The sequence below is a fragment of the Calonectris borealis genome, chromosome 4 (assembly GCF_964195595.1).
Source record: "Calonectris borealis chromosome 4, bCalBor7.hap1.2, whole genome shotgun sequence".
NCBI lineage: Eukaryota > Metazoa > Chordata > Aves > Procellariiformes > Procellariidae > Calonectris > Calonectris borealis.
Genome location: NC_134315.1, coordinates 49,906,017 through 49,918,330, shown reverse-complemented (window position 1 = coordinate 49,918,330; position 12,314 = coordinate 49,906,017). Strand labels below are relative to the sequence as shown.

General features: G+C 36.8%; 1 protein-coding gene across 12 annotated transcripts in view; it reads left to right on the top strand.

The window, feature by feature from the left end:
* ARFIP1 (ARF interacting protein 1) overlaps positions 1-11,557 on the top strand; it is a 44,515-nt gene extending 32,958 nt beyond the window's left edge. For 10 of the 12 annotated variants that reach the window (XM_075149493.1, XM_075149489.1, XM_075149488.1 and 7 more), the window contains 2 exons: positions 1,492-1,666; positions 9,956-11,557. In XM_075149493.1, coding sequence (XP_075005594.1) covers positions 1,492-1,666; positions 9,956-10,111 — 331 coding nt within the window. In that variant the 3' untranslated portion in view covers positions 10,112-11,557. Of the gene's footprint in view, positions 1-1,491; positions 1,667-9,458; positions 9,626-9,955 lie in introns of all 12 variants that reach the window. The other 2 variants (XR_012673546.1, XM_075149492.1) reach the window with 2 other exon arrangements.
* The last annotated feature ends 757 nt before the right edge of the window (positions 11,558-12,314 follow it).

Genomic DNA, 12,314 nt, shown 5'->3' with positions numbered 1-12,314 from the left:
GAAGGAAGAGTGAGGCTTTGGGCAGGGCTCCCGTGACCCTGGAGTGATTTCTGGCTATTGCCTGTTGCTTTACCTGGTCAAGTACTAGAGGGCTGTGAACAAAGGAGCACACGTTGCATGAGAGGAGGAAGAAAAAGTTAGAGGTTGTACTACCTTTGTCTCATCCACTTAAAATAATGTTTTAAAATATAAAAATAGTTTATCTGGCAAGGGTCCAGTGTTTGGTAGACTTGTATGTAACACTGGAAAGCAGAAGATTAATTTAGTGATACAATCTTTAAACTACTAACATTCCATAGGTGCTTTTCCCACTTATAAATGCTATACGTTGATGAATAGAAAGCTTAACTTTAAATAAACTTTCTTGAAAAAAAATTATTTAATGTTTTTGAAGACAAAACTAAATATTCAAACTTACTTCTGTATTAAAAAATACTTCTAAGACATTTTGATTTTTTCCATTAAAATGAGAAAGAAGGTATGACTGGTTCATCTCTATTCATGTAATAAAATGATACAGTCTAATATGGAAGGATATCAAGGAGGTTTATAACTTTTTTTTTTAATAAATAGTGGTATATGAAGACTAGCTCATTCAATTAAAACATCGTCAGGTATCTGCAGGCAAGAGCCTATACCATAACATCAATTCTGTTTTTGTTAGCAGTATCCAGAACGAATAATTTGGAGAGAGTGAGTAAATTAGAAAATACTTTTCATCTCTCTTACCTAGAAGTGGGATATATACATTTGGTGCAGAGTTAGCTTAAATACTTGCCTGGCTGTTAGTCTTAACCTTCAGTCTTTCTCTTCCCCTATCTCCTTCAGTGATGGTATTGATCCAGAGAGTCTGACTTCCCTAGGAAAATAAGATAGGCCCTCAGTAGAGTATAAATAGTGCATCATCTTTTTGCAGCCTGATTATCCATAGGGCAGACAAGTTGTCACAAAACTATTTGTGGAAGAACTATAAAGCTGTTCCAATTAATGCATACAGAGAAGCCCAGAGCAGAGTAAGTCTTGGGACAGAGTTTGGTAGAAGTGAGCCGTTGCTCAAACATCTGCTTAAAGGAGATGTCCTGCTCTTGGTGCTTCTCTTGCTCTCAACACAAACTCTTCACTGAACTGATTCAACAGCAGAAGAATAACCTGAAAAAAAATTCACTAGCTTTATCTGGGTTAGTAAGCTGAGATGTCCCAGGAAAGGCTCTGAACACTGAAGCCAGCACAAAACAGGGGGTTGGGAGCATGTGGCTGAGACAGGAACAGAAAAGGGAGGGTACTTGTTGAGGCAGCTTTATACAATCTACTTAAGGGTGGTTTTGCTTGATGAATAGGAAGAGGGGGGGAAAAATACTTGCCTGGGTTTTTTTTATTTTTTCCGTACTTGACTGTTTTGTTCATCTTCTATTGTACTTGGCCCTGTATGTGAGGTCTGTTTTGAGACACTTTGCCTTTAGATTTTTTTTTCCTCCTCCTCTTTCTTCTCAGGATTGAATATGATGCCTATCGAACAGACCTAGAAGAGCTGAATCTTGGCCCTCGTGATGCAAACACTTTGCCAAAGATTGAGCAATCGCAACAACTATTTCAAGTGCATAAAGAGAAATACGACAAAATGCGTAATGATGTATCTATCAAATTGAAATTTTTGGAAGAAAATAAGGTAAGCTTCTGATGTTATATTTAGGAATTTTGTCCTGTAAGTTTCTGCTTTGCTAGAAATACCTTAGTTGTTAGATCTTAAAATATGTCTCAATTTAAAAGTAGAGCGAGCAAAGAAAATAAGCTGAATTTTCTGAGTTCTTGCTGTATCGCTGGAGGACACACTTTTAGAGCAGGCAACCTTAAAAGTCCCTAATCAAGCTGCTGCAGCTACAAATGGCGAACATTAGGGCAGTAAGTTTCATGTTGATATGGGTGGTTTCAATTTTGGAAAAGCCTTACTTTTCCAGTTTATCGCATTTAATGGTTAAATGAGTCATATAACTACTGATTTAAGATTCAAAGTAATACTTATGTTTGACAACACTGTCATGGAGGATACGCACAAAGAAAGCAAGAGAACTGTGGAAAGGCCTCTTCAAAATTAAGCTTTCCGTAAACTAATAATTTGAACTGAGAAATACAGCTTTCTATAATTAATACCCTTACAGTTTCTTAATTCTAAACAGGGCTCTTGAACTGTTGGTTTGGAGGTTTTTTCCCCCATATGTGTTTATTCCAACCATACCTTTTCATCTTATACCCTCTTAATGATGGGATTCTTACCTCTCTTATTCTGTCTACCAGGCAAAAATTGAATTGCCATACAGAATGCACTTTTAAACTGTGCTTTCTTTGATAAACAAGTCCTTCTAAATTGTTTCTAATTTTTTAGGTGTAAAAATGATAGTCTTTCAAGAACTGATTTTTGTTCATACTCATAGGAAATGAAATGGTTATAATAATCTATGACTATATTTTCTGTGTCTTAAGAGGGAGGAAAATATGATAAAAACTTACATAAAAGATAGTAGTTTGTCAGTTTGTCCATATCTAGCAGTGGATTAACATTTTCGGTACGGGTTAACTCATGTATTTTAAAGACCTGAATTCTCTGCCTGTCAGAGAATACAGGAGAGGCCCCAAATGACAACAGTAGCAAACTATGCTCCTTCCATGGAAGGAGGAAACATTAGGGGAAACATCATGGGGACAAGCTAAACAATTAAAACTGATTATTATTCTGAATTCTTGAATATATTCATCACATACACAGTTGCATCAGCTATTTAGAATAAAGATGGAAGACAGGGAAGAAACATGAACCATCAACAGATGAGAAGAAAAAAGTGGAGAAAATCAACAAACCTTTTGGTTTCCAAAAGAATATATGCTAAAAATGTAGCTCCTGAGCACTGCTACTTCATATAGGTATTTGCATTAGGACCAGGGATCTGGAATCACATAGCCATTTAGCATGTTAAGAGTTGATGAACCAGATTATCAGATGATTAAAAACTGGTATTGCCCTGACTTTCTTTTGTTGTTCTTGCTGAACTTGTAGCCCATTAACTTTCAAATGGAAAAAATCTATATTGAAATTAATTTTCTTGAACAAGCTGAAGTCTAATCTAAATGCTGATACTTATGCTTAAATTAGAAGATACTCATGAGAACTGAGTTTTAAAACTATGCTAGGTTGAAAATGGGTATACTGAAGGTGTCTTCCCCCCCCGCTTTGTTTTCATCTTCTAGTAAGTAGTTTGCTACTAATATAATGTAGAAATTCTGCTGAAATTGTTTGATCCTTCCATGTCATGTCTGTACAGGAATTCTGATGCTTAAGTTCAAATTGGTTGAAAATAGCACTTAGCCTGCTTCCTCTTAGCTTGCGTTAACTATATAGCGGACTGATCAATTTATGTATATACAGATAGGAAAGCTTCAGAGTGAAAACATTTTATTTCCATCTTGTACAAAAAAGTTTCCATATTTTTTAAAAAACTAAATTAGATAATTTAGGGAACACTAATGAAGCTGGCTTCCTAGTGGCAGTCTTGAATTAGATCAAGCATCCTGTTAGCAGTCACAGCCTACAAATTTTGTTTCTGAAAGAGATTGTTTTTTCCTTCCTGCCTTTTCCTTTAGATTAATATGGAGGGACTTTCACATGCTTAAGCCTTTTTATCACTGGTTGACACTTCTCAGTTTTGACATTAGAGATGTCAAAATATTTACTGAAGGGTGTATGTAATTTTGTTCCCAAATAAGCCATAGAAAGGACTTCCTTTACAGTCAAATATTGGCTTAAATATAATTATGTACTGAGAGCTTTACTCAGGTAAGCTTTACTTTGGTGTTTTCTATTTATTGTATAGGATTCTCCATAGTTAAACTATATGTAATCTTAATCCTGATCCTAAATTTTCATTTCAGGAGCACTTTTTTTTCCAGCTTGCATCTGCCTCTGACAGTTTTTGTTCTTTTGTTGCCCAGAATGTTTCCTGAGGTGTCGTGGGAGGCAGTGGTTATCTAAGAGATGATGTTCTTACCAATCTGAGATCTTTATTCCTTTTTCTGGTGTCAACCTTTTTTTTTTTTTTTTTTTAATAATGTCAATGGAGGGGAGCTCCTGTTAGACCTCGTACTTGTCCTGCAGCTAGTATTAAGAAATTAGAATGCACAATTGATTTGCCAGACAACTATATAACCTTTTTAATTTTTTATTTTTAATTTTCAGCCACGTACAAAGTGTATGTGACTGCTCTTAAGTCAATTACTTTTTATATTTTAAAGGATTATTAACTCAAAGTATAGGATCAGTGAGTATAGGAACTAGATTTTAATTTCAGTTAGATTTAATAATCTCAGATGTTCTACTTTTTCCAAAGGTACATGATAACAATTGCTATGATCCATCATAATTTAAACATCTATAAATACAGCATGTGCCTAACAGGAAGGAGAAGAAAGAAAGGAGGAAGAGCACAATGCGTACAGCTGTATGAGTGTGTCTCTAACACAGCTGCTTCAGTTGTGGGACTAGTGCACTGTTTAGGAGATGGCTTAAACTGAAGACCATATATGAAGTGGGCGATTTTGATATTGTTAAGCTGTTACAGTAGTCCCGGGGAGGCAATTTTACTGGTTATACTGATACTATATCCTTAGTAACAGGAACTTCCCATTTTGTGTGTCTATCCCCAGGGCCATGTTGGTACCCATTTGATAGAATGGGAGATCAAAATAAAGGAAGATCAGACAGACAAAATACTGGTTTTACTCAGTCTCTCACAAAGGGCCTTTTTGTAGCCTGTTTTAGAAAGCCTGTGTTGTTGCAGGCTTATTGCATACAAGGCAAATGAGGGTTAGGAATTGAGCCGCTATATCAAGGCATGGCCTAGCCAGACTCGTGTTACGATATACTAGAACATGCAAATCTCTGATCATCAACTTTGTTAATATGTATTGTCATGGTGCTGAATCCAGATGTGAATTAATACTTGTTCTGAGTCTAATTAGAGAAGCCTTTTTAGATAAGAAGATGGTATGGTACCCATACAATTTTTCTATTGTAGATTGTAAACCTTTCGGCTTCAGGTCTCGTATACATTGAGTCTCATATATATTGATACAGGATGTAGTACAGTGTAGTCTCAAGCTTAGTTGTTATTATCACTTCTGTGTTGAAAACGGAATTGTGTAATGAAACCTTGCCATAGCAAAGCAATTAAGCAATTTAGGGTTTAATTTTAGATTAGATGAATCAGTTCATGATCATCTCCCAATAAGTATGTTTTTACAGTCTGACCGATATTAAACACATAAAATAAATTGTGTATTTTTGCCTGACAAATTAATGTCAAAACAGAATCCTAGATGTTCTTTTGTAAATGTACCCTCCACTAGATGCACTCAGTTATGTTCCCACTCAAAAGTTTTGACCCATATTTGGTTAAGCATGACATATGAGGAGAGCAGGGAAAACTGGGAGGTGATTCAAGCTGTCACTGCAAAGGAACTATAAAGCCAGTTTAACTGGCTGGTGGGCTCCGGTTGGTCTGTGTTGCTGCAAACGTCACCAAACAGCCATCATCTAGCTGGCCGTACGTTTAGGGGAAGAAAGGCATCACATGGTTGCAGTCTCTTTGTGCTTGTTCTCCTGGGTTCATATGTTAATATTTCAATTAAAAGCCTCCAAAGGTTCAGATAACTGAATTACAGTAAAGCTGGGATTGCAAGTTTCTGCTATACAAGATTCCTGTTCACTTTCATTATAGCATTTGATCTCGAAGTTAGAACTGATTTTTTTTTTTTAATGTTGCTGCAAAGTTGTATTGGTGCTATCCCCAGCTGGCAGAGTTCTGTAGAAGTTCGTGGCATTGGGTAATGAATATAAGAATAGCTGCAATCAAAATCTGTAGCTTACAAATAGTTAATCTTTTGGTTTTTTTAATAAGGATGGTGGCCTGTTCTTAGCTTCAAGATTTCTGCCACCAAAAATTTTTCGAAAAGCCGTTGTCTTTTTGAGAAAGGAAAAACTGTTATTCACGTATGCACTTGAGAAATGTCAAATCGTTCTGTGTAAAGAAAGAAATTGAATGCACTTCTGTGAGTTGTACTTCAGGAGTCTGATGTTTAAATGCTTGCTTCTACAAATGAAAGCAATATGTGATCTAATGGAAACCCAAATGACATAACTGTTTAGACCAAATAACTTCAAATAAACATAGCTAGGGGAAAGGATTATGGTAGTTGTGAGGAGGTACAAACTGACAGAAAGATTAGAATGGGGGTAGTCTTTTTGGTTGTTGAGGTGGCTGAAACAGTCTGAATGAGGAGGATGTAAAGAAAACTGTACTTACTGTGCCACAGAAAATATGGTGTTCAGAGGGAGGTGGGGGGAAGAGGACAACATTTAAAAAGAAATGAAATGTTAAGAGCATCCAGAGGAAATGTGAAAACTCAAATCCAACCTACAATATCTTCTGTATATGAAACTTAAGCCTTCTGTTCAGGGCATGCCCATTTTTCATGCTTATCCACAAAATTCAGTTTTGTTTTGAGACTTAAGTTTGCCAAGTCTATTATGGAGTGCTTACTCTGCTCGTAATTAGGAACAAATAGGTGTATGTAGTTAATTAACAAGGAACAATGATTTTAAATTATGTTCAACTGTAAAACGTGATGACGTTTTGACAGGCATGCTAGTCATACACTGGAACATGTATTTTAGCAGCGTACCATTAACATTCTCTTATTGAAAGGCAAATCTTCAAATGCTCTTTCACTGGAATAGGTGCTACAGAGAGAGTTGGCCTTTAGGGCTGTAGTCTGACAGTCACCTCGCGGCAAAAAAAAAAGTGGTCCCTTCATCCTCTATCCCCCTTCCCCCACATTGCCTTCTCTGTTGTGCTTACAAAAGTGTTTTTGCAGCTGTGCAGAGAATCAGATTGGGGAACTGATCCAGGTTAAAGCAAATATGTTGTTGTCTGGTTAGTTTTAATCTAGATCTGTTCCCTGATCCAACTGACTACATAACTGCATGGATGTTTTGCCAACAGAGGGCTAAGGTGAAACACAGTAGGAATCAATGGCTGGATATGGGAATGGGCAAGACTGAGATTCTTTCAAGGGAAAACTGGTTAGGTTTGAACTTGGCTTTAAGTGAATACTTGTCACAGTTCTTAGCTGTGATTGCAGGTGTTTTTGCAGTGGACATGAGGTGATTTGAGATGTTACAGCTTTTTTCTCTTAGCTGGCTGCTGCTTCATAGTAGAGCTTCTTTGTACAGTGTCAGACAGTTTAAGTGGTCTTTTTCTAGAAATTTAATCTTAAAGTTACCTGAATGAAGCTATGGATAAGAAGAGCCCACTATCACTTTTGAGATTCATTTAGCAATCAGCTTCTGAAGGAGGAGAGCAGAAATTGTAACATTTGAACCTCTGCAACCAGTTTGATAACGATCACAAAGTTTACACCACAGTGAGGTAGCTCTGGCTTGGGGATAGAACCTCATACAATGAGGTAGCTCTGGTAGTTCAAAAAACCCCACCAAAACAGAACATATTTTTTCAGTCCAAATCATCTGCTTCTACATTGTCAATTCCTGCCTCTCTGTGCGTGTGCAGCATACTTGAGCCAAGGCCTGACTGAATTTATGAAATTATCAGAAGACTTCAGGGCAGTTCACAAAAGCTTTGTGTTAAAAACCACCCTAATGAAGTACTAAATTTGGCCTCAAACTGATGAACTTGGGCTGGGAGGGTGTATTAATTACCCTTGTTTTATTTGAGTTCCTGTAAACAGTATGAATAAAACTCTTGTAGCATTTTAATAATGTGCTAGAACTAGCTTGGGCTGTGTGAAACCTTGCATGTCAAACATGAACAAATCTGCTCAAGAAAAAAAAACTGTACTTGCTAAATTTTTTGCTCTGACTTTTAAAAGCAAAACTCTTGATGTTGTTGTGACATTTTCCACTTGTATGACTTAATATTTTTGGGGTGAAAATACAGATTTTTATAGATACAAAAAATACGTGTATTCATATACTTCTATTCCCACACAAACTGAAAGAGGCCATCTTTTCTGACTCTGAAAAGCTGAACTGTTTGTTGAACAAGTGTAGTTAGCTATATTCTACATCTCCTAAATATTAAAATGTCTGTACCTCATGAATTTGAAGTCTTCTATTGTAAATGAAAAAACATTGTCCCAAGATGTGATGTGCACTTGCAGACTCCTTTCTAACCATACCCGCCTCTCTCATATTTCTTTTTGGAGAGTCTTTTGGTGGAAGAACCTACCATTTTACACCATTAATGAGGCAAAAAGCCTGTTATTTCACATGTATTAAGTTTAAATTAGCCTGAATTATTAGGGGAGAAAACACAGGAATAGCAGTTTTCAAATTGTCAGAGCAATTTAGACCAAAATTTGCGTCACCAGAGAGAAGTTATCACTTAAGTAGGATACTAAGGTCTGTATAGTTGTCAGTTTATGGGCAAAACTTAATTTGTGAAATGGGGACTATTCAGTAAAAGAAATAAATTGTTGTATACGCATAAAAGAAATTTCAACTTTTACTGCTGAAACTTTTATATACACCTGTGTGCATGTGTGCACACTCAGCCCTTTTTTCTCAAAGTATCTTATTTTAAAAGCGTATTATTACATTTCTGTGTAATAGTGTGTTACACTCTTCTAGTGTAATAGCATGTCTAATGCGTGTTGTTTTTTTTAATTTGAGAACCTTTCTTAAATTAAGGCAATAAAGTATCTCTGTATTGAGTCGCATGCATTTCAGAAAAGCATGTTGGCCAAATAACCTGTTAAAACAGGCATGGCCAACAGGTAGGCATAGGCCAAAACTGGCCCAAGGACAGTTTTGCTTCCTAGCATGACAGGAGTAGACTTTCCTTGTGGATTGTGCTGACAGACAGGGCAGTGATCCAAAATTTGAGTAGAGAAAACTAAATCTGATGCCTACCCCATCCTCCCTTTGGGTTCAGTCAGCCACCCTGTTCCTCTGTTCTCTTCTAAGTTGGCTAAATGCTATTGGGCTCAAGGTCTTGTAGGCTGAAAACAGGCACAGGGCCACCACCTTAGGGATTCAGGCTCTGACACAAGAGTACGGTTGTGCTGGGCTGAGAGTACACTCAAGAACAAAAAGGACAGGTTTTGGCTGCAGGAGAAACTGGATAGATGCCTTTTCCAGCATACTACTGTTCATCATCCACAACTTCAGGTTTACTGGTGTGCTAGGGTGAAAATGTAACATTTGTTCAACTTTGACTTCATCAGGGCTATAGGTTGTCGTCATAGACTAGACCTGAAGAGAAAAACAGTGGTGCCCTCCAGCTGCTCTTGTGCTCTTCTCCCCAAGTTTTGATTACTGCTATGACCTGTGTGTTTCATGACTACTTTGCACAAGATACTGACCAAGTGCTGTAAATAATCCTGTGTTACAGGAGATGGGCAAGAAATACTGCTGGGAAAAGAACATCAATTTCATTTGACTTAGGTATACGTGAGCTGGAAAACAGCAACTCTCTGCAAGGGGGGCAAATAAATGAACGGTATACTTACATAATGCATTTGTCATGTACTGTCTTAGGGAAGTCCATTTGGCCTGCAGGTAGGTATCTTAAGCAGAGGTTTGGCATCTAATTTCAAGGAATCAATACTTGTAATCAAGTGTTTGATAACATTATGCTGTTTAGTGAATTGCTTTTGGTCCATGCATACTGAGTTAGTATTGACTGTTAAGCATACTTTATGAAAACTCTAAATCGCTTTAATGTTAAAGAATTTTGTATTTGCATGTGGTATTTGTATTTTTAAAGTTTTATTAAATAAACCTGTATGAAGCCTGAGCATCTCAAATACACCTCTTTTTTTATAACTGACCTGTGATGTTGTTAACATCTGCCTCCTCCTCTTAACCTATCTCTATCCTTGCCTGCAGGTTAAGGTATTGCACAATCAGCTTGTTCTGTTCCACAATGCCATTGCAGCATACTTTGCTGGGAATCAAAAGCAGCTTGAACAGACACTTAAACAGTTCCACATCAAATTGAAAACTCCTGGAGCAGATGCCCCATCCTGGCTCGAAGAACAGTAATCGGATCAGAGGAGAGGACCCAATGTTAATCTAAAATCTTTAAATCTGATAATAATTAAGGGTTGGGGTTGAAGGACTGTTGTAGTGATTCTTGCACAGACAGCTTTAATTTTTTTTTCCCTTTTATAATACTGTAAAACTGAATTTGGTGGGAAAGTGAGTGACTTTAAGGTAATTGAACATAATTTCTGTCATTTCAAATATAGAGCACTCCTTTTGTATGTGAAGGTTGGTTGTTATTTCTGTAACTGGGATGGGGGAGGGAGGGAGGGAAGGGAAAGAAAACTATTATAGATTTGCACTGACAAATGATGTTTGTGATTTCTGGTCATTTTGGTGGCTAGTCAAAATATTTCCAAATGGAGGTTTACATGATTTGTACCAACATCTGGTATTTTATAGATGAATATAGAAAACATCTTTAGTAATTTTCATATGACTTTTAAAAAAGGAGAGAGTTAAAAGAATATTTTGCAGATTAATAATATAAGGCCTATATGCGATATCTGCATATAAGGCAACAGTAGCAGATGGCTCATTGACTAGTGGAATTGCAGCAAATGCCTTTTTAAAAGACGTACCTTTCCATCATAGGTTCAAAAAAAAAAAAGAAAAACACTAAAGCAAGAATCACTCAGTCTGAGGCTTCTAAGCACACGTTTTTGCTTTGCACCAAGTGGTTTGCTGAATGAGGCCAACCATGCAATGTACTAATTTCATTTAAAATTTTACTTTCTCTATGAAAAAAATACCGTACTAGCCTTAAATCACAGGTATGTGCCTTTTTATAAGATAATATTTTCCACCAGTGTATATAATGCAAAAACCCTTTCGCGTAATGGTTTGTCAATTCCCAACAAAGGGAAGGAGACTGTGTAAATGCCGTTACATTTTACACTTAGAGCAAGTTAAAGCTTTAGTTAACCTTCATGGACTGGTATGATTTTGAGAAAGGAAATCAGGCCAGTATGGTTTTTCTATTTAATTGGAAAGCATACTTTGGTAATGGGAGTAACACGGAGGATACTTTTTAAATTTCTCCATCAATCGTGTAGTCCTTAAATGTAAAAATCTATGTCAATTTTATCATAGACATTTTAAATGCTATATATTGGAGTCCTCATTTGCACATGTTACATTGCTTTGTGTTCTATTAAGTAAAATGAAATCCTTCAAATATGTTATTTACAACGGTGTGGATTGTATGATTTATGTACTGTATGTTCAAATGCCTTTCAGCTGACGTTCTTAGATTTCAGTGCTTAACACAACTGTAATGTAACTGTAAATCAAACTTTTTAATCATTCCTCATTAAATTCTTGGCCTGACAGAGCCTTCTTTATGTTTTTGTTCTGTCAGAATCTCTTGTAATAGTTCATTTACGTTCCCCAGAATGTATATCCTATGTGAATTTTGTATTCATATTAAAGGTGTTTGCAGTCAAACTTCTTGACTTGTGATGGTTAAGGGTCAAACCCAGCTTCTGCAGTGAAAGCTTAGTCCTGTTTTTCTGAGTTGCCACCCCTGCCCAAGAATTTCTGGTAAAGCAGTACTAGGTGGTAACACTGCTGTTTTATTTCAGGGTGATTTAATACTGTGCATGTTCAACTTGAATGTAAACTCATAGTGAAACAAATCTTGCAGTATATGTAATTCTTGACTTAAACTTTTAAAGGAAATTTCATTACATTTATGACTCCTATGAAGCCGTTGACTTCCATTGTCTCTGAATCTTGGCACACGTATGGTATGATGGTGCAAGAAAGAAGTTAGCTGTATAACTGTACAGTTGAGCTAGGAAGTGCAGGTAGCAGCATTATAGTAGGGATGAAGAATGCAAACCTACTGACTACAACTGAAATACCAGCTTTCAGACCACTATAGGAAAAGGATACATATGGAACAAGTGCCGTTGGTTTCTATCTCAGATTCACATGCCTCCTGCTGAGGATAGTCCCTGCCCAGAACAAACTGATCTGTCAGAAGCGGTGAGAGTGAACTTGAATCTGAAATTGCCTTATGCAGGAATGACCCATGTGGCATTGTGTAACCCTCAAACTTTTGCAATGGCTTAAAACTGCTAGAGTCTCTTCACCTGGAAGAAGAGGTTGGACAAAACGCTAAAATCTGTGTATTGTTTAATACCAGGGAGAAGGAAGAATGACTTCTATTTTGCTCACTGAAGCACTTGTTCTAATTGAT